Source organism: Myotis davidii, unplaced genomic scaffold (assembly GCF_000327345.1).
Source record: "Myotis davidii unplaced genomic scaffold, ASM32734v1 scaffold3, whole genome shotgun sequence".
Classification (NCBI taxonomy): Eukaryota; Metazoa; Chordata; class Mammalia; order Chiroptera; family Vespertilionidae; genus Myotis; species Myotis davidii.
In genome coordinates, this window is record NW_006295062.1 from 1,380,098 (window position 1) to 1,406,789 (window position 26,692).

General features: G+C 50.9%; 1 protein-coding gene across 1 annotated transcript; it reads left to right on the forward strand.

Annotated features, from left to right (window-relative positions):
- Positions 1–106: 106 nt before the first annotated feature.
- Positions 107–15,235, forward strand: STEAP3 (STEAP3 metalloreductase). Its single transcript, XM_006769662.1, has 4 exons — positions 107–606; positions 2,256–2,783; positions 8,993–9,157; positions 14,725–15,235. The coding sequence occupies exons 1-4, from the start codon at positions 127–129 to the stop codon at positions 15,004–15,006; spliced, it is 1,455 nt and encodes a 484-aa protein (XP_006769725.1). The 5' UTR covers positions 107–126; the 3' UTR covers positions 15,007–15,235.
- The last annotated feature ends 11,457 nt before the right edge of the window (positions 15,236–26,692 follow it).

Below are 26,692 nucleotides of genomic sequence, written 5' to 3' on the forward strand. Positions count from 1 at the left end.
CCTGTTGGGTGAATGTTTGACCAGCATGCAGTGAACAAGACACAGAGCTGACAGGAAGGGCAGTCCAGGAGTCCTCCATTGACCAGGCCACTGTTTTCTCTTCCAGCCACCAATACGCCAGGAGAGATGGACAAGCCACTGATCAGCCGCCGCCTGGTGGACAGTGATGCCAGCCTTGCCGAGGCTGCCAGTGGGGCCCCCAAAGTGGGCATCCTGGGCACTGGGGACTTTGCCCGGTCCCTGGCCACACGCCTGGTGCGCTCTGGTTTCAGCGTGGTGGTGGGAAGCCGCAACCCCAAACGCACGGCTGGGCTGTTTCCCTTGGCAGCACAGGTGGTGTTCCAGGTGGAGGCGGTGGACTCCTCTGAGGTCATCTTTGTGGCCGTGTTCCGGGAACACTACTCCTCGCTGTGTGGGCTCAGCAGCCAGCTAGCCGGCAAGATCTTGGTGGACGTGAGCAACCCCACAGAGCAGGAGCACCTTCAGCACCGCGAGTCCAATGCTGAGTACCTGGCCGCCCTCTTCCCCACCTGCACAGTGGTCAAGGCCTTCAACGTCATCTCTGCCTGGACCCTGCAGGCTGGCCCAAGGGATGGGAACAGGCAGGTAGGTGCGGTGGGGCGGGGGACGGGGAGGGGGGGGATGCGGAAGGGAGGGAGGAGTGTACGGAGATAACAACCATCATGACGATAAATATAATGGCTAGCTTTCCTGGGGGCCCTCAGCACACCAGGCTCTTTGTGCTCATTGTCTCAGCTCATCTCACATCTGTGCAGTTCCATTTCACAGACAGGAAACAGGCGCAGAGATAGTGATGAATTTACACCAGGCCCCACCGTTGGCAACCTGGGATTTGAACCCATTTCCTGTGAATCTGAAATTCATATTCTTTTTCTATGGTAACTTGATTACCTAGGGAGCAAGGAGGAAAAGGTTGATGGCTTGCCTTTTGTATTTTTTCATTTTTTAAATAATTCTTTATTATTGAAAGTATTACATATGCCCTACCCCCCGCCCCACATTGACCCCTCCAGCCGATGGCCTGATTTTTATGTTTAAAGTCAAGAAGGGAAGAAACTTTGCTTTTAGAATTGGACTCAGAAGAAGGAAAGGAACACACTCATGTGCCAAGCCCTGAGGAAGCGTGTATGTCCCCGGGTTTCACCCATTTATTCAGAGGGCTTCCCGGAACTAGCAGGCTTTTCTGAGGGTGGAAAATGGCTCCGGAGAACGGCCCGAGCTGCCCACAGTTCTTGGCAGGAGGAGCTCTTACCAAGACCAGGTAGTGTTTAATACCAAGAGGCCAAGCATTTTCCTGGAGGAAGGGGCCAGGACCCACATATGTGTGAGAACTCCCGCCAGATGCCGCTGCACAGCTGCATGCCAGGCTGGGGAGAGCAGCTTGCATCCTAGGGCCCCCACGTGTGGACAGGCCAGGAACAGGGGGTGAGTGGGGGTGGCAGGGCTTGGAGGAAATAGAGCTAGCAGCTGGCTGGGGGAGCCTTTGAGGTCGGCCTGGGCCTGCGCCTTAGCCTTGCCCTTGCCCACATCATGTTGTTGTGCATAGTGAGCAGCAGGGCGTTTCGGGCTGAGGAGGCACCTGCAAAGTCATAGACCTCAGTTTCCTCACCTGAAAAATGGGGACAATGGTGCCAGGCAGGGGTAAAGCCCGGTACACAGTATGTGCCGAGTCGGTGTTGGTAGAACACGCTGACCACAGCAGTGTCATAAGGCCCATGGAGGGTTTAGGGACAGAACCAGGGTGCGTGCATGTGAGCTCACGGTGGGAGCCATGAACTGAGGCTGGGGTGTGTTGGCTGAGGGTCATGGGGGCCGAGGAACATGACCAAAAGGGACACTCTGGACTGAGGGGTAGAGCTGCACTCCCAGCTACATGTAGAGCCCAATTGCCAAGTGCCCTCGAGAGCACAGTCCTCGATGCAGCTCTTCCCAGGTGAGCACTGTGGATGCTGATGGTAATGACTGGGCGACACGTTCACTGCTGGGTGGGCCCGGTGCTCCCCTGAGTAGTGGGCATTGCTGGGCCAGAGTCTGGGAGGCCACAAGGGGCCCAGGGAAGACCCCGGGCCTAAGTGTCAGGGCCACCTCTGTGCCCAGCTATACTGTTAACTGGCACCACTGGGCCTCGGTTTTCCAGCTGCTCAGTGGGGAGTTTGGCTCTGATGCTCTCTGAGGCTCTGCCCACCCCAGTGGCCTGTGACCTGGTCTGATTCCCCTTCGCCTCCCTCCCACAGGTGCCCATCTGTGGTGACCAGCCAGAAGCCAAGCGCGTCGTCTCCGAGCTGGCGCACGCCATGGGCTTCATGCCCGTGGACATGGGGTCCCTGGCCGCGGCCCGGGAGGTGGAGGCCAGGCCGCTGCACCTCCTCCCGAGCTGGAAGGTGCCTGCCATCCTGGCCCTGGGGCTCTTCGTCTTCTTCTACGCCTACAACTTCGTCCGGGATGTGCTGCAGCCCTACGTGCAGGAGGGCAAGAGCAAGTTCTACAAGCTCCCCCTGTCCGTGGTCAACACGTCGCTGCCGTGCGTGGCCTACGTGCTGCTGTCACTGGTCTACCTGCCCGGCATCCTGGCGGCCGCCCTGCAGCTGTGGCGCGGCACCAAGTACCGCCGCTTCCCCGACTGGCTGGACCACTGGCTGCAGCACCGCAAGCAGATCGGCCTGCTCAGCTTCTTCTGCGCCGCCCTGCACGCCCTCTACAGCGTCTGCCTGCCCGTGCGCATCTCCTACCGCTATGACCTCGTCAACCTCGCCATCAAGCAGGTACAGTCCTTGTCACCAAGGCCAGCCGTGCCCATGGGTGTGACCCGCCAGCCACAGTGAGCAGCAGGGCATCCCGGGCTGAGGAGACAACCTGCAAAGGCTCAGGCCTCAGTTTCCTCACCTGACAAATGGGGACAGTGGCACCTATCCACAGGCCTGTGCAGGGCTGAGGGTTCGCAGGGGGGAAGCCCGGTACACAGTACGTGCCGGGTCAGTGTGCCTCTCGTCTTCTGTGGATTCTGCCCTGACCAGGCAGAGCACACATCCTGCTGTCCAAGATTTTGAGTATCCATGAACCACCTATGAAAATCCCTGTGCTCATGGGCACAGCCCGGCAGGGGACTTAGCCACATACTGCAGTAAGTTACAGAGGACTTTTAGAAGGTCTGAGAGCTATCGAGAAAAATTAAGCAGGGGCCAGCGGTGGGGTACAGTTGTAACGGGTGGTCAGGAGGCCTTGCTGAGGGGGAGGCAGAGGAGAAGCAGGGAGCAGCCAGAGCAGAGGCCCTGGGGGGGCAAGGGGGTTGCCTGGCACATGTGAGGAGCAGCCAGGGGGCCCCTTGTGGCTGGACCCGAGGGAGGGGGTGGTGGGTGAGGCCTGATGGGTTGGAGTCAGACCAGGGAAGCCTGTGAGGCTGAGGGAGCCAGTGAAGGCTTTTAGTAGAGGAGTGAGGATCCAGCTGATGTTGCCACTGGCTCACTCTGGCTGTTGGTGCAGAATAGACAACAGGGGGTTGGAGGCAGATGCTGAGAGAGCAGGCAGGGGCTGTGCGGGAGCCCAGCTGAGAGGCAGGGAAGGTTTGAGAGGTGGGCAGTGGAGGGGCAGGACGGCATTGAGGCGGGCACACAGACTTGTGATGGACAGGGGGTGGTCAAGGTAACTCCGAGCTTTGGCCTGAGCACCTGGAGGAATGGTGATGCCATCAGCTGAGGGGAGGAAGGCTGCAGGAGCAAGATATTCTTTTTCATGGCTGGGGGAGCGGGGGGAGTATTCAGTCACTTAAGGAACCCACACGCTGCTCTCTTGCCAGCAGGATTCCTGTGAAATGGGGCCTTCATGCCAAGGCAGGTAGCAACACAGGCGCACCAGCTGGCACCTGGACCCACAGAAGCAGGCCCCCTGAGCTGTCTCCTGGCTGACAAGCTCATGGGGCGCAAGCTCAGGTCTGCAAGAGACACAGTCTTTCTGTAGGGTCCCCAACCTCCCTGATTCCACCTCCTGCCCTCTGGACTGGTGTTTGGGTTCACAGGCAGTCACCCAGCAGGCTCTGGCCCAGGTGCCAGTGAGACACTGCTCGTCCATCCCTCTTTCCAGCCCTGATGGTCCCTGCAGTTTCTGTTCCAGCCTAGGGGGTGCAGGGATTGTGGTGGGGCCGCACCCTCCCCAGGTGCACCCGCCGTCCCCTCAGTGGCTGGGCCACATCCCAGAACAGGACCGGGAGTCGAGGCTGGGTCACTGCCTGTGAACCACAGACCTCAGCCTCTGCTCATTCTCCACCTCCCTGCTGGCAGCTTCTCCAATGCCCTCGCCCTTCCCACCCTCAGACTCCTGGCATCACGCATCTGTGGGCTTGGCCTTTCATAGGAGAAGCGGACGCCACGCTCGAGGCAGGGGAGCAAGATGCCTGCTGGAAATGAGGGGAAGGGGAAACTGTAGTCACAAACCTTTAAAACGAGCGTGCTGCGTTCCAGGTGCTAGTGTAAAGGCCTCACACCCTCCGTGTGAATTCATTTAAGCCTTCTCCCGCCCCGTAAGCCAGTGTGCTGTACTGCCTTTATGTTGCATATGAGCCACAGAGAAGTTAAATAACTTGACCGAAGTCACACAGCCAGTAAGTGGCAGAACTGGGATTCAGGTCCAGCCACCCCTGATCCATGCTCATAACCAGACCGCTTTCTGCAGGGGAAGCAAGGCCAGGTGAAAAGTTGAGTGGATGAACTCAGATCATTATCCCATTCATTCCCTGAGCACCTTCTCTCCAGGTCCTGGGGTCACAGAAGGGAATGAGACTAGACAGCCTGGTCCCTTCCCTCGGCTGGGGCGGGGACTGGGAGGCCCTGAAGGCCAGAGCCCCCCTTTTGTCCTAGGGCCCTGATGTGGATGTAGATCAAGGCCTCTCCTAGTGCTAACGTTTTTGATTCTTTGATGGTATTTTCTCCGAAAAAGGGCGGCTCTGCGCGGCTCCTCTGGGACTGGCACCGTGTTTGCTGCCCAGGAGGTGACAGATCTGAGTGGCAGGCATTTCAGGCAGTGGGTGGGGAGGAAGGTAATGCTCCTCCCCTGAGCCCAAGGCAAACCCGGGCCCCGCCCACACACAGCCTCCTAAGTTCTCCGCCCTGCCAAGGCTCTCCTGACAGGATGCCCACCCCGTGTTGCCAAGAAGCAAATAGTAGGGCACAGCGGGCACATGCCAAGCAGCTTCCCTGAGTTCCAAAGCCCTTCGGGCTGGAGGCCCTGGTGGAGCTTGCCAGGCAACCATCACTCCCAGTGGACTGGATCACTCTCTGAGTAGGAGTAGCGCAGGCCTGTCACACAAAGGGGCCTAACCTTGGCCTGCAGAGCTCTGGAGGGCAGAGCAGGGTGATGTCAGGGAGGGGGTAGAGGAAGGCGGGGCTAACAGAGCAGAGCTGCTGAATGGTGAGCCCCCTGGCCGGAGGTGCTCTAGCAGATGCTGAGTCTGCGGGTCAGCCTTGTGCTCAGGCGCTGAGACGGGACATCGAGGCTGTTCTGCAGTCAGCTGGTCACAGCAGGGCCTCCGGGTGCCTGGTGTGTGGCTTTCCCATCCTGCCCTGGGGCCTCCCCTCAGGGCCTCCAGGTGGGTGCACATTCACCATCCCAGCTGCCCTGTGGGCCTTTGCGGGAGGGGATCGCACTAGCTAGGGTACTGGAGGCAAGGTTTCCACCACGCCCCTGAGGCCACAGACTTGGAGGCAGAGCTGCATCCCGGCTGCAGAGAAAACCTCTGGCCATGTTTATTGACTGTATTTCTACGAACAATAACTGATATTTGCACAGTGATTTCTAAGGTGCTCTGTGGTTCCCTAGAAATGCATTTCAAGATCAGGATCAAAGAAAGTGTTTAACCAACAGGTTTCTTCTCGCCCTCGCCCCGGATCTAATCTTGGCTGCCAGGGAGAACTGTCTAAAACTCACATTTGACCATGTCACTGCTGAAGAGCGCTCGGCGACACCCCACGCCATGGGGCAGTGACAGACTGTTGAGCTTGCAGCCTCCTCACCCAGCCGCGTCTCCGCACTGCTCCGTGACCCGTCCCCCTAGGTCCCACATGACCTGTGAATGGGCAAAGCTCATTCCCCTGGGCCTGGGCTCCCCACCTGGAGGCAGCTTAGCAGCCTGCCAAGCTCCTGCTCACCCTTCACAGCCCTCCTGCTGCCCGCCCCCAGCCCATCTCCCCCATCTCCATGCTCACCTCCACCAAATGCATGCTGTGCACACTTCTGTGATGTTTCTCGTGCAACACTGTGCTCCCTCATTTGCACGTCTGTCTTCCTCCATGACCGGGCCTTCACCGCTGGAGGCCCATGTGTGTGACACAGATTCCCACCACATGTTCCCTGAGTGGCTGATAGTTAACGTGGCCACACAAAGCCAACACCAGGTGTCTCTTAAGAGGAGCCCATGTGGAACTTGGAGCAAGAGCTAGCCCACCTGCCCGGTTCTCAGTGGAACAACGGCACCAGCCACCTGCTGCGTGCCAGTCACCTGTGACCTGTGCCACGAACATCCTCCTCTCAGTCCTGGCGACAGCGCAGTAAGAAAGAGACAGCCCTGCCCTTAGCCAGGGCCCCAGGTTGCCCCAGGCAGAGGTGGCATGGAATCCAGCCCTGGGACTGCGAAGCCATCCCCCACCACCCAGGCTGCCCTTCCACACCCAGCCTCCCCCTCCTCTGGGCCGGCACCACTCTCGTCCCATCCATAAGCCACCTGGGGACACAGAGAGGGGCTGGTGCTGCAGCCCTGCTGGCCCTCCTGGCCCTGCAGCCTACAGGGGAGGGAAATCCCACGCGACTGCCGCCACCATTGTATTGTCTGTTGATGAACAACTCTCATCAGTCTCCAGGCGGCGCCTCCATGAGCTCTAGGGCAGTGGTTCTCAGCCTTGGCTGCACATTAGAATCCCCTGGGAATCTTTGTAAAATCCTGATTTCTCGGCCCCATCCTCCGGAAATTCTGTTTCTTTGTTATGGGGCGGGGCCACAACGTTAGTAACAAAGAAACAGAATTTCTGGAAAGTGGAACTACCCGGGCGAGTGGAGAGCTGTCAGCTGTGTTCCGGCGTGTGTGGTGCTGGTCACTGGGAGCTCTGAGTCCAGCTCTGGGGTTCAGTAGGCTGGGCGAGACTCACCGGCTATGGAAGGGAGCTGGGTCCAAATCCTCATGCAGGCTCCACACCACCCACTGCTCCCTCGTGACCCCCCTCCGCCCTCCCCAGCACCCCTACAGAGTAGAAGTATTACAGGGAAAAACAAGACATTTTGCAAGCAACTGTGGGGTGTGTGTAATCATCCAAACTCCGACGGGAGACATGAGCTGCCTGATCTGACCGCCATGCCCAGGCAGTGACTGAGGAAGCAGACTGCGCACAACCTGCACCTACAGGACTTCGCGGTGGTTAGACTTCTCTGGCTCAGTTACGCGGATGCCGTCTGCCCTCGGCGCTGTCAGCCACCTTTCCAGCTAGTCCGCTAGCAGCAGTCCCAGGGTTTTAGGTGTGACCTCACCACGTGCTCAGGTGGACGAAGGAAGCCCAGGGTCACACATGACTTGTCAGGACGAGAAGCTGGGTCCCCAGAGTCCTGATTCTTTTGAGGCTTAAAGACACCAGAGTGGGCCAGCCTGCCCTAAATTAGAACAGACGCGACCATTCACTCAAATTGCAGGATAAGTACCCAACGGATGGCATTTTCTTCATTTTTTATACTTTCATAAGCTACTCAGCATTCTGCTCAGCCCACTAGATTACTTTTAATGTTATATCTGGTTACTGGGCTTGGGTTTTGGGGGGTTTTTTTTCCTGCTCTGCCTGAAATCTCGGCGATTCAACAAGGGCGGAAAGTTAGGTACTGCTCTATATACTTGTATTTCACTGTGTTGTGCGAAGCAGAGGCCTGGCTGCTGACGCGTGGTCACGGTTCCTAACGGGAAGACTTCCTCCCACGCTGGATAAAGCCCCAGCGTGTCACGGTGTTTCTCAGAGAACACCTCGGCTTCCAGGAACTCCGCCACCTGCTCTCGGTGGCAAATGGCACTTCTAACAGAATGACCTTGATAAAAGCTCCTTGTGTGTGTGCGCTGTGTGCCTGAGTGTCGGCCGGGCTGGGAGGAGGCTCAGCTAAAGACATGCTGGGTGGGGAGGAGGGTAGAAACCTCCACGCCCACGGGGATCCCTGATTTGTGTGTCCCAGGAGCTCGGGGGAATCCCAGAGCTCTGTGAGGACAGGTATCCGGGCGCTCTGCAGCCCAGGCATGATACACAGTAGGTGCTTTATAAGTGCTTGCTAGGGTGCTTGGTGAGTGTGTCAGTCCCTGTGGCCTGGCAGTGGTAAGCCAAAGCCACATACCTCCGACAGAAATGGGGGTCTGGGTAGGAAGGTGGGAGCTGGGGCACTAGTGTCTGGGTGTCTCTGTGTGCACTGAGTGTGAGGCAGTGACGGGGCAGGTTGGGGGACCAGGAAGGCAAAGGGTCAGAGAGCAAGCAGGTGGCAGAAACAGGGGCCCACCTGGCTGATGGGATTCCGAACTAGGAGAGCTCCTCCCTCGTTTGGGGGCCTTGGTGACATGGTCGTGTGCGCAGGGTCTGCTTGTCTGCTGACTTCTCTGACTCTCGCCGGCTCATGTGACCATTGGGCCCGCTGGCCCAGGCAGATCTGTGAGAGCCCAGGGAGGGAGCCCAGGTCTTTGGGGCCAGTCTGCCTGGGTCCTGTCCCACTCGCCGCCTCCTAGCTGGTGTGACCGTGGGGCAGAAACTTCGTCTCTTTGCCTCGTCTCCCTGTTCTGTACAACAGGGAGAAGGAGACCTCACCCTCGTGGATGGCTGTGAGACTTAGATGGCCTGACACCTGAAAGCGCTTAAGAGCAGAGCCAGGCCCGTGTTGCGTGCGGCCGTTACTCCGTGTCTGGCATCTGAAGGTACCTCTCGCCGCACCCCAGGGCACGGTGTTCACGTTCCCCTTCCATCCCCATCAGGTCTTGACCAACAAGAGTCACCTCTGGGTTGAAGAGAATGTCTGGCGGATGGAGATCTACCTCTCCCTGGGAGTGCTGGCCCTCGGCACGTTGTCTCTGCTGGCTGTCACCTCCCTGCCGTCCATCGCAAACTCACTCAACTGGAGGGAGTTCAGCTTCGTTCAGGTAAAGCAGGGCTGCCTGTGGCATGAGCCTCAGCCCGGCCTCCCCCGCCTGGCGTGTGCCCGCACCTCCCCCTTTGCACACGGCCTCGGTTGTGGTAATCACAGCAGGACTGCTCGGTCAGGTGCCAGGGCTTCTGGGCCCGGCCCAGTGCCCGATAAAGGGCTGCCTGGGACCAGCTCATTCTCCTGGCATCTGGGGAAGCAGATATAAGCGTGTGAGAAGAGTAGACAACAGACCACTGAGCCCTGGAGTAAGCAGGGTCAGTTTCACAATTCTTGAGCTTCCCAAACCAAACCTCATGATGTGCAGTCACTGGACATCACTGGCGGGGGGTCAGTGTGCTAGGGAGTGAGCCTAGCTGACCACCCAGCACCTCCTCTCAACCCAGCCCTGTGGGTCCTGTAACCCTGGAGGTGAGCACTGGGAGGTGGGCATCGTGATTGCCAGTTTATAGCGGATGTAACACAGCATCTCCCAAAGGACCCCGTTCCCGTGAGAAACCCAGAGAAGAGGAGGTCTGTAGTCAGATGAATCTGAGAAAAGGTTTGCTGCCCCCCAAGAGAGGCACAGTGCACTTTGGCACACCGGAGATTCTAATAATGTCTACAACACAAACCTCGATAATCAGACTTCTTTTTTTAATGTATTTTTATTTATTTCAGAGAGGAAGGGAGAGGGAGAGAGAGATAGAAACATCAATGATGAGAGAGAATCATTGATCAGTTGCCTCCTGCACGCCCCCTACTGGGGATTGAGCCCACAACTCAGGCACGTGCTCTGACCAGGAATGGACCCCAGGATGCTTTCATCTGCAGGCTGACGCTCCATCCACTGAGCCCAACCGGCCAGGGCAATAACCAGACTTTGGGCACTATCTGCACTCCACAGAATACACTTGAGACATGCTGCTCGTGACGAAAGGTTCTTTATGCATTTATTCATTCAATAACTGTTTATTGAGCACTTACTGCATGCCAGCCATCGGGCGAGGTCTGGGGTATGACAAGGAACAAGACAGGCATAGCCACGTTTCAATGATAAGGACATCTGAGACGGACGTTTTCCACATGGTTGGCATCTGCCATTGTTCCCCAGGCAGAACACGTGGCAAGCTCCCGGTGTTGGTGGGTTCACTCTCCCCTCCCACGCAAGGAGCTGAGGAGACTGGATTCCGCCCCCGCTATGGTGGCAGGCCGAGGGCAGCTATCGTATCCACCTCCACTGTCAACGAAAACCTGTTGCAATCTTCTCTCTGCAGTGAGGACAGAGTACGGGATTCGAAGAGGGACACCGACAGTGCAGGGCTCCATGTAACCCATTCTTCGCCCCTGACTGGGACCATTTACACAGCTCAGAATCAGCCAGTGCTGTGGCGGTTTCTTTTCTAAGTGAGTCAGTTTCTGAGTCTCACTGGCTCTGCTCAGCTCAGCAGGCCCCTGAGGAATGCTCAGGGCTGACACATGCCGGCATTAGAGGGGAAAAAGAATTTCATTTATTGGCCACTAATCCACCTGTGTTGCACACCCAAAGCTAGGATTTTCCTGTTCCTGCCCGAGTATCCCGGAGTGCCTGGTTTATCCACAATTAAAACAGACTGCAGTTGCTTCTCTCACCAGAAAGTTGCTCCCTTAAGCAGCCGCAGATTACAAGCCGGCCGCCGGCTGCCCAGGAAAGCCGGAGGATTTGGATTTGTTAACCAAACTGACTGGGGCCTCAGCAGCCGCACTCCGCTTTACATATTGAAGAGTCGAAAAGACAAACATGAAAGTCCCCCTGCCACTGCGGGAGTAGCGGGATTGTCGGATGGGAGGTGGGGAGAGAGGCAGGGCTTTACTTGTGGAGATCAGTTGCCTGCATTCTGTCCAGGGAAGCAAACGCCCTGTCTCCCCCAGGAGTGCTGACAGGAGGGGGAGCTGTGAGTGCCCTGGAGCCCGGCCCTGGCTGTCACCGGACACAGAGCACATCCTCCCAAGCCTCTTGTAAAATGGAGCTGGTGCGCTACAAGGATGCTCTGAGCCACTGTGAGGGGTTATGTGTGAAAGAGAAAAGGCATTTTGCTATTATTCTTACAGTATGCAGCCACATTTCCATTATCCCTGACTAAGCTACCAATCAGTAGGAGGCAGGCGGCGAGAGAGGTCAAGGAACTCCGACCCTGGGCAGGAGAAGGTCCAGGTCACCGTTAGCAAACTGTGATTGATACTTATTGGTGGTCATGAAATCAATTTGTGGCTCGCAGCCATCCTTTTAAAAACATGAACTAGAGTAGAATGGGGAAGAAAGCATCAGAGGGCTTTGCATGTTGCATTTTTTAAGTTGCGATGATTCAGTAGTTCCATATACACGTGTCATGCCTGGTTGTGTACGGGGCAGTGATGTGTGATTCTGACTGTGAGCCACCATCAAAAACGCTGGAAGGACAGAGCTCTCTCTTCGAGAACTACGCAGGCTCCTCCCTGACCTCTGAGCGCAGATGCCTGGGGGTGGCTTGGGTGGCTCTGGAAGTTGGTTTCTGCTGGCTCCTGGGTGCCTCTTAGGTGTGCATGATGCAGTCCCTCTGAGGGAGGGGACACAGGTTTGGAGCCGGCAGACCTGAGTTTCAGTCCTTCGACCACCACTCTCTGGCCTGGTACCATTAGACAGTGTTTTAGCCTCTCAGAGCATCTGTGTCCTCACTTATGTCTGTGTCCACGTCCTCTGGCCATTGGTAGTATTTGAGTTGAGGACAGGGAGAGTGCATGAGTGGAAGACGTGTAAAAGTCCCGAGGCCAGTGGTGGCTGCCTGATTGCTGAGGCAAGCTGCCATCTTCTGTAAAGTTAGCATGGCCATTGAGGATCAAGCTGACCCCAATGCCTTCCCCTGCTACACACGACCCAGCAAGCCACCGGGCTTATCAACTGGCTGTGGAGATGCCATGGCTCTCCGTGGGCCCAGCTGACCCTGGGTCCTGACTGATTTATTTAGCCAAAAGCTTTCAAAACAGTGCATTGGTTCCACAGAGGTGACTTGTGCATACATTTGTCCTTTTGTTCCCGAGGCCATCTTCAAACTATTAAATTTGGATTTTTGTTTGTTTGGGTGGTGGTGGTGGAATTGTTTTAATCTGGTTTGGGCTGTGCTAACTGCTCCTAATTAAGCCAGTTAAACATCATTAGATCGCAGGAGAGGGCACTGGATGGCCAAGTAGGTGGATGCTGCACTCACCTCCTCCCATGAACACTAAATTGCAACTAAATTACAGAGCAATCAACCTGGAGAACCATCTGAAGACTAGCTGAACAGAAGTCATATACCTGAGGATATAAAAAAGCCACGTCAAGGAGGGGCAGAGACACAAAACGGGCTGGCCACACACCCAAGTGTGGCAGTTGAGAATCCGAAGGGATGTCTCAGTGGCAGAGGCCCCCCTGAGGAGTGAGGAGTGTCAGCCTCATGCTGGGCCCTCGAAGAGGCCGCAGAACCAACACACCCACTGGCTGGCCTCAGACCACAACAGAGCACCACTCAATTGATCCACAAGTAGCACACCCAAAGGGAGGACTAAGCAGGTACCAGACCCTGCTGGGGCAAATTCCATTTCATGGGGTCTCCACACAGTAGCTCATACACTGTGGTGAGGTCAGCCACACTCATAGACATGCTGGCAGCAATCAAGGCTGAACTACAACCAGAGGGCCCACATAACCCACACAAGGGACACTCCTGGAGAGCCCAGCTCAGAGGATCAGGACACTATGCCACTGGGCCCCACAGGACAACTACTATATACTGCCACCATGCCAATACTGAAGCAGATCTACCGAATACATAGACACAGAGAGGCAACCAAAATGAGGAGACAAAGAAACATGGCCCAAATGAAAGACGAAGATAGAACTCCAGAAAAAAGAACTAAACAAAATGGAGGCAAGCAATCTACCAGATACAGAATTCAAATCACAGGTTATAAGGATGCTGAAGGAACTTAGTGAGAACTTCAACAAGGAGATAGAAAGCATAAAAAAGGACTTAGAACCCATAAAAAAGAATCTGCCAAAAATGAAGAATATAATAACTGAAATGAAGAATACACTAGAAGGAATTAACTGCAAATTAGGTGAAGCAGAGGATAGAATCAGCAATTTGGAAGACAAAGTAACAGAAAACACCCAATCAAAACAGCAAAAAGAAAAGGAATTTAAAAAATGAGGATTGCCCTAACCGGTTTGGCTCAGTGGATAGAGTGTCGGCCTGCAGACTGAAGGATCCCAGGTTCGATTCCAGTCAAGAGCATGTACCTTGGTTGCAGGCACATCCCCAGTAGGGGGGTGTGCAGGAGGCAGCTGATCCATGTTTCTCTCTCATCGATGTTTCTAACTCTCTATCCCTCTCCCTTCCTCTCTGTAAAAAATCAATATAATATATTTTTTTTAAATGAGGATTCTTTAAGAGACTCCTGGGACAACATAAAGCCTAACAACATCTGCATAATGAGGATTCTTTAAGGGAATCCTGGGACAACATAAAGCCTAACAACATCTGCATCATAGGGGTACCAGAAGAGAAGAAAGAGAGCAAGGGATTGAGAACCTATTAGAAGAAATAAGAAATGAATATTACCCTAATCTGGTGAAAGAATTAGACACGCAAGTCCAGGAAGCACAGAGAGCCCCAAGTAAGATGAACCCAAAGAGGCCCACACTAAGACACATCATAATTAAAATGCTAAAGGTTAAAGACAAAGCGAGAATCTTAAAAGCAGCCAGAGAGCCACACCAGCCAGGTGGTGAAGGGATTTAGAAGTACATATTAGTAGTTACAGAATGGTCCAGGGATGTAAAGTGTAGCAGAGGGAAGGTGGTCAATGATATTCTAACATATGTATGGTGTCAGGTGGGTACTGGCTTTATCTGGGCGATTGCTTAGTGGGTTGTATGATGTCTAATCACTGGCTTGTACATCTGAAGCTAATATTGATGGCAACTGTAATTGAAAAATACACAATTATTTCAAGTCAAAAAATAAATTAAAAAGTCCTCTGGTAGCCACCAAAGGTATGAATAACAGTTACTTTATTGAATCCTTAGGAATCAGTCAGTCCTTATATACCTTCAGGATAGAGGTATTATTCCCATTTTTCTGCTGAGGAAACTGAGGCTCAGAGAGTTTAGGTCAGTGATGGTGAACCTATGACATGCGTGTCAGAGGTGACACACGAACTCATATTTTCGGTTGATTTTTCTTTGTTAAATGGCATTTAAATCTATAAAATAAATATCAAAAATAGAAGTCTTTGTTTTACTATGGCTGCAAATATCAAAAAATTTTTATATGTGACACAACACCAGAGTTAAGTTAGGGTTTTTCAAAATGTTGACACGCTGAGTTCAAAAGGTTCGCCATCACTGGTTTAGGTAGTGGTGAGATCACATGGAGAGCAAGCGATAAGGCTGGGATTTGAACCCAGAGCCTTGACTGCTAAAGCCACACTCCTTCCTTCCCCTCTGCCGGGCAAGCAGGGGGCCATTGGTGGACTCACTGTGCCCGCCAGCCCTTGGCCCTCACCCCAGCCTTCTCTCTTCCGCAGTCCACTCTGGGCTTCGTGGCCCTGGTGCTGAGCACCCTGCACACCCTCACCTACGGCTGGACCCGCGCCTTCGAGGAAAGCCGCTACAAGTTCTACCTGCCTCCCACCTTCACGCTCACGCTGCTGGTGCCCTGCGTGGTCATCCTGGCCAAAGCCCTGCTCCTCCTGCCCTGCTTAAGCCGCCGACTCTCCAAGATCCGGAGAGGCTGGGAGAAGGACAGCGCCGTCAAGTTCACGCTGCCCGGGGACCACGCCCTGGGCCAGAAGACTAGCCACTTGTGAGGACTGCAGCCGGCTCCGACACCAGCCCCGCCAGGACGGCGCCTGCGCCTGTCAGGGCTGCTTTCTTGCTATGGCGTAACTGTGCACAAACCGATGGTTTGAAGCTCAAATTCCTGGGACTCAAACGTATTTAGTAATATTCAGAATGACACGCACGTGTGTGCGATACATAGGTTCATATATATGTCATATATATAACAGGACTTGCAATTATACTCACTAGCTAAAACGTTCAGGCCCTGAGAGTTCCACCTGCAGATCTAAAAGCGAGCGCCAGGTTAGGAGAGCAGCGGCTCACGCTGGCATTGGCGGAGATGCACACACTCTCAGCCCAGGAAAGTCCATGCGGGGATGGTCCCTGGTGGACTCGGCCCATTTGTGCCTCGCACCCCCCTTGGCTGCTTTCCCAAGGCTTTGCAGAGCTGGGCTCTCAGGTGGCAGGGCAGACAGGGTTGGGGTGGGGGATCCTGGTGTCTGTGCCCTGGGACCCAGTTGAGGCCCTTCCTTTGCCAGGTGGGGAAGGGGAAGGAGGGTGGTTGGGCTGAACAGCTCCCCCTACTCCGCCCTGAGCTGGGAGATGTTCCCTCACAGCCAGGAGTCACCACCGCTGCAGATGGACCCTCCTGTGGGCGTGGGAAGGCACCTCCTCCCGGAGGCCTAATGAGCGCGTCTTGAGAACAAGTGGAATTTCTTTCCTCCTTGAAGCTGGTGATGACCGGTCCTGGGACCACTGTGCCTTCTCCCTTTAGATCCTTAGCTTGAGTGTCTGCAGGAAGTCTGGGGCAGGCCCCGCCACGTCCACGTCTGTGCGTGGGGAGGAGACCCAAGGCTTGTTCAGAGTGGCAGCTTCTCTCAGGACCACCCCCCCCACACACACACACACACCCCGTGCCAGGGTCTGCAGGGCTGTGTGTCTTCATGGAATTGGTCCTGTGGGAAACACAGGGTCTCTTCCAATGCCCTCTGCTGCCCCCGGGCACAGAGCCTGCCTCCGAGTGAGTACCCAGAAAGTGCCAAGTTCCTCTTAAAGGAGGGGCACATTTCAAAACAGCTGGGGCGTTTTTTCCACCAAAGCTACAAACTTGAAATTTGCTGCCACAAAGCATAAGAGGCTGGACCACAGCCAGGGCCACAGGACATGTGCCCTTGAGTCATATGCCATCCCTGCCTGATTCACCCTGAAACTGTGTTTACTTCCCCTGTGTATGCTCAGTTCTCCCCTGAGCCCCCCGCCCTGCCCCCCCAGCTCCTGGCAGAGCCAAGGTGTCTATGGTTTCCACACAGAGCCCTCAGAATTCCTGACCCTGAGGGAGACCTGGGAGAGGCACTGTGCTCCCCTCTCAGCGGGGAGTGGGGTCACGCCCACATTTCTTAGGTCTCCTGGGCCAGGGGACTGCAGGCAGAGGGCGCCCTGCCGGGAGGGAGCGGGGGCGGGGCGGAGGGGTGGAGGGAGCTCTGTGAGCTCATATCTGCAGCTCATCAGGGTTTGTTAGTGAAAAGGGGAAAAAAGCCAAGTGCAAGACATCTCATTAGGTCAGTGACTGGACTTCCTACAGATGCTGCCACCTGCCGCTCCTTGCCTCCTAACTGGGCCCTGGTGGAGCAGCCTCAGTGGCCCCCACAGGTCTCTGTGAGTAGGCGGGCGGGTGAAGCCGCGGTTTCAGGACTTTCTGGGCAACCTGAGGGCCCATGCTTCCTGCTAAAAAAAACTGCAACTCACCAGGCTCACCAGCCCCAGGGCATATTGGCTGCCTTCCTTCTCCAAGCCTCCCTGGGCCTGGGGACTGGTCCTTATACCAAAGATGCCGACACAGCCAAGTCCAGTGCACGCCTTCCCTTCCCGCCACATCCCACTGCAGGCGCTCAGGCGGGAAAGGATGCCCAGGTGGGTGGCGGGAGGAGCGGGTGGGAGGACCTCCCCGCCCACCAACTGGATAAGCAGCCCGTAAAAGGCCGGTGGCTGAGGGCCTGGGCGTGGCCTGGGCCTTGTGCCTGATGCTCTTCCCTACCTCACCCAGCAGCTGGCAACAGCACCCCCAAGAGAGCGAGCCACTCTCAGAGCCTGGACAGTCTGTATGCCTCTGGGTGCACAAGTGCCTGAACCAGCGAGCTCTGGGAATCCGAACTGCCACGTCAGAGGTTGTTTAAAATGTATGCATTGAAAGAGTCGTTTTTACCTGTAGAGCTTGTCTAAGAAGCAGCAAAAATAAATATCTACCCTTTGAATTTCAGGCTTTTATTTCTGTCCTGTCGCTCACTCATTAGTTCCTTCATCGAGTTAGCCAGCATGCAAGGTGAGCACAGAATGATCCAGGCTACAGCTCACCTCTGAGGAAGACCTGCAGCAACAGGCCAGTGAGGAAATCTGAGGATCCAAGTGACAAAGTGCAGGGGGAGTGACAGGAGCACCAGCCCGCAGGGGCTGGGAAGGCTCCCCTGAGGGAGCGGTGTGTGCGCGGTGGTCCGAGGCTGCAGCCTGGGATGTGGGCTCGGGCAGCAGTGCCTCTAGAACTGGACTGTGTGTGAGAGTCGCTTAGGGGTCTTGCTCACACACGTCTGGTTCGTTGGTAGGGGCGGAGGCCTGAGACTCTGTACTTTTTCTTTTTTAATTAAATTTCCTGGGGTGACACCGGTCAACAAAACTGTACAGGTTACACGAGCACAATTCCACAGCACGTCACCTGTACACCTACTGTGTGTTCACCACCCAAGCCACGTCTCCTTCCATCACCATTTACCCACCCATACCCTCCTCCAACTCCCCCTACCCACCACCCCACACTCTGATCTGTGTCCATGAGTTTTTGTTTGTTTGTTTTAAATATATTTTATTGATTTTTTTACAGAGAGGAAGGGAGAGGCATAGAGAGTTAGAAACAACCATGAGAGAGAAACATCAATCAGCTGCCTCCTGCATATTCCCTACTGGGGATGTGCCCACAACCCAGGTACATGCCCTTGACCGGAAGAACCTGGGACCCCTCAGTCTGCAGGCCGATGCTCTATCCACTGAGCCAAACCGGTTAGGGCTTTTTTCCCCCCTTTTCTCTCAATCCTCCCACCCCGCCACCCAGTTCCCACCTGCTGCCAGCCTGCGCTCTGCGGAGGGGTCTGTCTCTCCTCGGCTTGATGGCTCATTTTGTTCGTTAGGTTCCACACAGGAGTGAAGGCATGTGGTGCCAGAGGCTGTGCATTTATAAGCTCCCAGGTGACAGGATGGGCTTGATCTGCAGACACTGTAACAGCGTTTAGATGGATTCCTTTGTCGGCTGTGCTGTACCCAACAGCCCACGAACCAGTGCACACAGTCCTCTCTGCCCCCGAGCCTTCCCCAGAACCTGGCGCCCTGGCCAGCCTGGTAAGCCCTGCCTCTGCACACTGCCCTAGGGCTGCAGCCTATTCTCCAAAGGAGGGAGGAAGCCGGCAGAGGCAAGGCCATGGATGCTGATGCCCCAGGTGGCCCCACCCATGGGCCTGGGTCCACCAGGAGAACAGTCACTTCAGAGACCACCCATCATGCATCAGGCTGCTCCCGAAGCAGCCAGAACTGACTTCCTGTGCAGGGAGGGAAAAGGAAACCCATGTGCAGGAAGCAGACTAATGGCTAAAACCGTTTCTTGGGAACAGTCATCAGAAAGAGGGCCTTGCCTCTGAGCCCATGGTAACCGTTCTCCGAAGAAACAACCGTGGCCGGAATACAGCTCCACTACAATGACTGTCACCAGGAAGAACCTCGCGCTTGGAGGTTCGTGTTCTCCTCTGTGTCTTCCCACACACAGCGCTGGGAGAGTTAGTGTAAAAAGAAGTGACAAAATATTTTGATGAAAAATCACTGTTCAAGTCGCTGACATGAGAACTAAGGAGCAACCAAAATAACCCATCTCAGTTAAAGAGCCAAATTATCATTCAGCTATTTGACAAGTTGAAGCTCTTCCACAAGCATTGAAGTGGCCCTTGGTCATGCAGAAGCGCACTTGACCGGCCACTGCCCTGGACTCCGCAGGAGGGAACAGAAACGCAGTCCCACCCGCCCAGCACCAACTTCTCCTAACAAATATGTTGAAAAGCCCTTTCACTAACCTTCAATGAAATTCAGAAATAATGTAACCTACCTATACATATGGTTTTTTAAAAATCACTTTGTCTTCATTGAAATAAAAATTAGAAATTAATTTAGTCAAATATATACTAAAAATGAATAATAATTATAAGTAATGTCCTTGCAATAAATGAGTTTGTTTTAAGAGAAATACAATGATGCTCAATGAAATATCATTTACCCTCTTTATAACTGGCATTTTAAAATAAGGCTTAAAGGGGTGTGTGTGGCCCTAACCGGTTTGGCTCAGTGGATAGAGCATCAGCCTGTGGACTGAAGGATCCCAGGTTCAATTCCAGTCAAGGGCATGTACCTTGGTTGTGGGCACATTCCCATTAGGGAGTGTGCAGGAGGCAGCTGATCAATGTTTCTCTCTCATCAATGTTTCTAACTCTCTATTCCTCTCTGTAAAAAATCAATAAAATATATATTAAAAATAATAATAAAATAAAGGGGTGTGTGTGTGTGTGTGTGTGTGTGTGTGTATGTATGTATGTACTTGAAACTTGGAGACTGGGGAGAAGTTAAGAAGAATGAAGACAAAGAAATGTCCACTGGATTTGGAAATATGGAAAGTTTATGGTGAGAATTTCAGTGGAGTGTTGGGGGTAAAACCAAGATTGGTAGGCGATGAGTGAGAAGTGGGGAGATGGAGACTAGTTCTACCAGCAGCTGAGCTTTGCGGTGGGGTAGCGGAGAGAGGTTGGTCACGGGAAAGCTGGAGGGGTAGGGAGTGGGTGGGTTATTTTTCCTATGGTCCGGGCATGAGCATGATTTCAGGTTCTGAAGAAGAGCGAGGTGAGCAGGCTGCTTGACAGTGAGAGAGAATGAGCTCAGGAAGCGTCAGCAAGGAGCAGACCCTCTTTTCAAATTACGAAAAAAGGCCGCGCACAATGAGGGGAGGGTCAAGCTTTGGTGAGGTGAGTGCGGAAGTCCTCTTCCCATCCTGTCTGCAGCCTTTCTACCAAACAGCCAATGCCACCTCTGAGAGTGACGGGGAAGGGAGGCGGTTTGGCTCTGAGGAGTGAAAAGGGAGGAAAGGTTAAAACAAATTGTTGGAGAAAGTGAACACGGCACTGACCAGAGAAACATGGTGGGTTAGGCAACGACAAACAATCAAACACTTGGTTATCTTTTTTTTTTTTTTTGGTCTAAGGTGAAACATGGTAATTGTGTTTCCTGGAAAGTATGCAAAGTGGAGTTTTTATTCAGTTAAATTCTGTTGGTCCCACCAATTTCTGTAATAATTCCAGGGAGTTTGTTTGAGTTCAGTTTGCTCTCTGATAGCTACTCAAAATGCTTTGGCTTCTTTTTTGTTTTCTGTGTCGGGAAATGAAGGAGCACAAATGGAGCCTGTGGCACTCAACCAGCTAAACAGCCCCACTGCCAACCCCCAGAACGTGGACTAGCAGCCCCTGGCGTAAGTGCTGATTGCACTTCTTGGGCCAGAAACCTGGCATATTTGTACCGAACACAGAACCTACCCTTGAACATTTAATTTTACTCAACAGTTAAAACTTTTCCCCAACTAGAATTCACTAGAGCCTTCACTTCCTGAAGAGGCTTCCTGTACAAAGCAACTCGTTCCTGGGCAAAGGACACAGTTTTTAATGCTGAATTCTCCAGAGGTAAGAGAAATCCCCAGGGCAGAAGACAAGTGGGACACACACACACACACACACACACTAAAGAGACAAAACCTACTCTCCTTCACTCCTGGCAGGAGCAAATTCAAGTCCTTCCTGGAGAAAAACAACATCAGATCAGATCAACCAAATAGGAGCTCAAATCTAAAATCAACAAACCGTGGCTGAGACATTGGCAGAAACACAACCCCCAGGACCTCAGAGAATAGAATTATCCAATATAGAATGATGCACCAAATATAGAAAGAGTGAAATAGAGTCATAAAAACAAGCTACAAGACATTATGAAAGTGTTGCAGGCGGTGGGAACAACACCAGGTGTTACACCCGTGGGGTCAGACCGGACCTGGGTTCAGCAAATCAATCCTTAGTTCCGGCTAGGACAGCATTCAGAGCCAAGACCCAAACTATGAGAGAACATTTACTTAGAAGACCGCAGAGGTACAAGAAGTAATTCATAGAAGAAATGGACCGAGGAAACAAGTGGTAGAGACAAAGGAGCTTGGAAGTGAGGACCTTAATGGTGACCCACAGTGCCTGGGGGGAGGGACAGGGAGGGGGCGGGAGAGGGTCCTCAGTCCTAAGGATTTTAAGGGCGGAGATTGTAGCGGAGGTTCCAGGGGAAGATCTCAATAGAATAGTCAGCAGTTTTCCAGGCGTGTCCTTTCAGGGTTATGGTCGCCACTGACTGGCACCAGGGCAGGGGGTCATTAGTCAGTGCAGAGCTTCCGTTTCATGTTGTGGCTGGGTGTGGCTCAGCATTCAGGCCAGATTAAAGTCTCTTAGTCCATGTGTGGGGTCCAACACGGCTGTGCGCCATATGGGCACAGCCATGTGGCACAGGGAGAGCGTCCCTCTGCCACAGGAGTCCCAAGAGGGAGAAGAGAGGAGCCAGAATTTCCTTAGTTTGGAAGTTCATATATTACTTTTCTTGTGCTTTCAGAGGCCATGCCTATTCTGGCCACTGACTCACTCACAGGTGTGACTGATGGGCGAGCAGGCGGGCACCTTCCCACATCACTCAGACCTGACTTGGTGTGTGTCTAACTTGCCTTTGTCCAGTCCCTCCCCCATCGATCAGTGGGGAACAGACTGGAAAGTGTTAAATGCAGCTTTTGGCAAAGCTGTATAAATGGCATCCCTATATTATCTGGTCTCCCCTTTCAGTCCTTTTCTACTAAATAATAATTAGGTTATCATAATGGCATCAAAAGCAGCCAGAGAAAAATGACAGGTCATTTATAGTTGTGAAATTATAATGGACTTCTTAACAGTGTCAGTGGAAGTCAGAAAATAGTGGCCTAATGCAGAAAATTAATTGTCAACATAATATTGTAAATCCAGCAAAACTGATTCTCAAGAAAGAAGAAAATATAAGCATATTTCAGATTTGATAAGAATAGTTCAGATATACAAAAATTTAGAATTTCCCAATAGTTCTTACCCAAGGCGCTTCTAAAAAGTATACTTCAAATAGAAGAAAAGTGATCCTGGGTCCTCCAGGGTCAGAACAAATATCAACACAGACCTCAGGAACTATCCCTTCAAAGGAGCCATACCTTGATTGGATTAGTGTACGGATCAATTTATGTCCCAGGGCCATAAACTGGGTGTGGCCAGAGAAAGGAAGAAAGATAGCCCTGCCATACCACTGTTACCCCAAGGTGATGGAGTATGCCCAAACTGAGCCTCTCTGAGGAGCAATGACAGGAGCAGGGAGGGAGGAAATGACACTAAAATAATCTGGCCAGTCACTGAGAAGCGAAAATAGGGTGGGGGGTGGGGGAGGACCAATACCTACAGTTACTACAATGCATTATCTAAAACGTGGTTTCCAACAAAAAATTATGAGACATTTAAGAAACAGGAAAATATAACCCACACACCATGGAAACAAAACAGGGAAATAGAAACTGCCTATGGAAATGACCACAAAATTCCACACAAAAAAGACTTCAAAACCCCATTATAAATATGCTTAAAAATGAAGGAAAAATGAAGATATTCACAGGTAAACAAAAACTGTGATAATTAATCATTAGCATTCCTACCATTGAAGACACATAACGGAAGTTCTTCTGGCTCAATTAAAAGGACACTAGACAGTAACTCAAGCCCACATGAAGAAATAACAGCAGTAAAGGTAACTACAGAGGTAAATATGGAAACATATAACTGTATTTTTTTATTAGTAGCACCTCCTCCTATCTGATTTAAAAGATAACACATAAAACAATAATTATATATCTGGTTATTGGGCACAGAGTGTATAAAGATGTCATATCAGCAATAGCAGAACAAAGGAGGAAGAATGGAATGGAGTATTAAAAAATAAAGTTTTTGTATATTACTGAAATTAAGTTAGTATTAACACAAACTAAATTGTTATAAATTAATATGTTAATTATAATTCCCAGGGCAACCACTAAGAAAATAATTTAAAGTATATAGCAAAAGAAATTACAAGGGAATTGAAATAGTACACTAGAAAATACAGGGTGGGGCAAAAATAGGTTTACAGTTGTGGGTACATGAAACACAGGAATTTATTCTTGTGTTATTATTTATTAGTTATTGTATTATTTTCCATACAAACAACTGTATGTCTACTTTTGCCCTACTCTATATTTATTTAACACAAACAAAAGAAGCAATGGAGAAAATGAAGAACAAAAGAGACAAATTGAAAATAAATATCAGAATGGTAGACATAAATCCTACCTTATTAGTAATTACATTAAATGTAAAAAGATTTAACACTCCAATTAAAAGGCAGAGATTGCCAGAATGGATTTTTTTTAAAAAATGATCCAACTATCTATTAGCTGCAAGAGACACACTTGAGATTCAAAGTCACAGATAGTTTTAAAGTGAAAGGATGAAAAAGACATGCTCTGCAAACAGTAGCCTAAAGAGACTGGAATGGCTATATAATAAAAGGCAAACAGACTTTAAGACAAAATTTGTTGCTGGAGATAAAGAACATTACATAACAATAAAAGAGTCAGCCAATCAAGAATACATAACACATATGCACCTAACAAGACTCCCAAAATGCATGAAGTAAAAACTGTCAGAATTGAAGGAGTAAATAGACAATTCAATAAGAATAGATGGAGACTTCAATAACCCATTTCAGTGATGGATAGAAAAACTTGACAAAAGATCAGTAAGGAAATAGAAGATTTGAACACTATATACCAACTAGACTTAACTCATATCTATAAAACACTCTATCCAATCACAGCAAAATACACATTCTTCTCAGGTGCGCATGATACATTCTCCGGGATAGGCCATGACCAAGGCTATAAAACAAGTCCCAATAAATTTTAAAATATTGAAACCATAGAAAGTGTGCTCTCCAACCATAGTAGAATAAAATTAGAAATCAATAACAGAAATAAATTTTTGGAATCCATAAATATGTGGAAAGTAAACAACATACCAATGAGTAAAAGAAATAAGAGAAATTTTAAATATTTTGAGATGAGAGAAAACAAAAACACACCATACTAAAAATTTATAGGATAAAAGCAGTGCTTAGGAAAATTAGAGCTGCCAGTGCCTAAATTAGTGCAGAAGAAATATCTCAAATCAATAACCTTAACAAAACAGCAAAGCAAGAGCAAGCCAAACCCAGAAAAAGCAAAAGGAAGGGAATGGTAAGGAGCAAGGTGGAAATACATGAAATAGAGAACATAAAAACAATAAAGAAAACCAACAAGACGGAAGTAGGTTCTTAGGAAAAAAAATTGAGGCCACCGAGACCAAGAAGATTGGGAGACTTGCTGCCTTCTTCAAGAATTCCTGGGCCAAGGAGCTGGTGCTGGTCGCATCCTTCACCATCGGGGCACTCACTATAATTCTGCCTGCCCCCCCCCCCAGCCCCTGCACCGAGTACACCACCATGATCAACCAGGTGACACCCTGCAACTACCTAGTGCCCATCCGAGATGATGGAAACATGCCTGGATCCCAGGGCCCAAGCTTGGGTGGCTGAAGAAACTGTGAACACATCCACTTCCCCTGGGGCCCCCAATGAAAATGTGAAAACTGAAAAGAAAACAGACAAATTGACACACCTAGACTGACCAAGGAAAAACAAGAGAGAAACTGTCAATTACTAAAATCAAAAATGATAGTAGGGACATACTACCAACCTTATGGAAATAAAAAGAATGTAAAGGGAACTGTCAGCAATTGTATAGAAGTCACAAAGTACTGACACAGGAGAGAGAGAGAGAGAGAGAGAGAGAGAGAGAGAGAGAGAGAGAGAGAAAGAGAGAATCTGAACAGATCTATGAAAAGTAAAAAACAGAAAATCTAAACAGACCTATAACAAGTAAAAAGATTGAATTAGTGATAAAAAAAAACAAAACACAACAACAATTCTACAAAGAAAAGCCCCAGAAAAAGTCTTCACTGGTGAATTCTACCCAATGTTTAAAGAAAATTTGACAATAATCCTTCACAGATTCTTACAAAATATAAAAAATATGGGAACACTTCTTGTTATGGGTTGAATTATGTTCCCCTCACATTCATATGTTGAAGTTCTAAACCCCAGTATCTCAGAATGTGGCCAGATTTGGAGACAGGGTCTTTACAGAGTTACTGTGAGCTCACTAGGGTGGGCCTTAATGCAATATGTCCTCATAAAAAGGAAAAACCTGGTGTGGCTCAGTGATTGGGCATTGACCTAAGAACCAGGAGGTCACAGTTCGATTCCTGGTCAGGGCACATACCTGGGTTGCGGGCTCAATCCCCAGTGTGGGGTATGCAGAAAGCAGCCGATCAATGATTCTCTCTCATCATTGATGTTGCTATCTCTATCTCCATTTCCCTTCCTCTCTCTGAAATCAATAAAAATATATTTTTTAAAAGGGGAGGCATTGAAATATTCATAGACATAGAAATATACATAGAAAGACACAATGCGAAGAGACACGAGAAGATGGTCATCTACAGGTCAGGTCAACAAGAGGAACCTGGACTAGGTCCTTCTCTCACAGCCCTCAGAGGGAGTCAACCCTGCCATCCCCTTGATTTTGGACATCTGGTCTCCAGAAATATGAGACAATAAATATCTATTATCTAAGCCACCCAGTGTGTTATGGCAGCCCTGTCAAACTTATGTACTCCCAATTCATTCCATGCAGCCAGTATCACCCTGATACCAAGACCAAACAAAGACATTATAAGAAAAAAAAAAAACTACAGGTCAATGTCATTTATGAATATACACCAAAAATCCTCAATAAAATACTAGAAAATTAAATCCATTTTCAATTTTCATATTAAATATAACATAAAAGTGTTATAAAGCATAACCAAATGGAAAATCAATGTAACATACCATATTCATAGAATATGGGACAAAAATCACATAACTACCTCACTAGATGTTAAAAAAAAGTGCACATCACAAAGCCCAACACCCTTTCACGAGAAAAACACACAACAATTAGGAATAGAAGGGACCTTCCCCAGCCGGATATGCAAGCCCATAGCTAACATAGTTGATGGTGGAAGACTGGGCACTCTTCTCAGGTCAGGAGGCAGAGCATGTCCACTCTCACCAACAATGTGCTGGAGTTCTATCCAGGACAAGTAGGCCAGGAAAACATTAATAAGGCATCTGGATTGGAAAGGGACAGACAAAACTATCTCTGTACACAGATGACCTGATGTTATATATAGAAAATCCTAAGGATTCTATTAAAAATTACAGCTAATAGATAAAGAGGAGGGGAAACCAAGATGGCGGCATAGGTAAACACCAGAGTATGCTGCCTTGAACAACCACTTCAAAAATACAACTAAAAGATGAAACGGACATCATCCAGAACCACAGGAAGGCTGGCTGAGTGAAAATTCTACAACTAGGAGGAAAGAGAAACACACTGGGACTCAGAGGAGGCGCAGTGCGGAAGTGAGA

Coding starts and splice junctions, on each gene's coding strand:
- STEAP3 (XM_006769662.1), top strand. CDS start 127: ATGGACAAGCCACTGATCAGCCGCCGCCTGGTGGACAGTGATGCCAGC. Junction 607..2,255: donor CAAGGGATGGGAACAGGCAG/GTAGGTGCGGTG, acceptor TCCCTCCCACAG/GTGCCCATCTGTGGTGACCA. Junction 9,158..14,724: donor GGGAGTTCAGCTTCGTTCAG/GTAAAGCAGGGC, acceptor TCTCTTCCGCAG/TCCACTCTGGGCTTCGTGGC.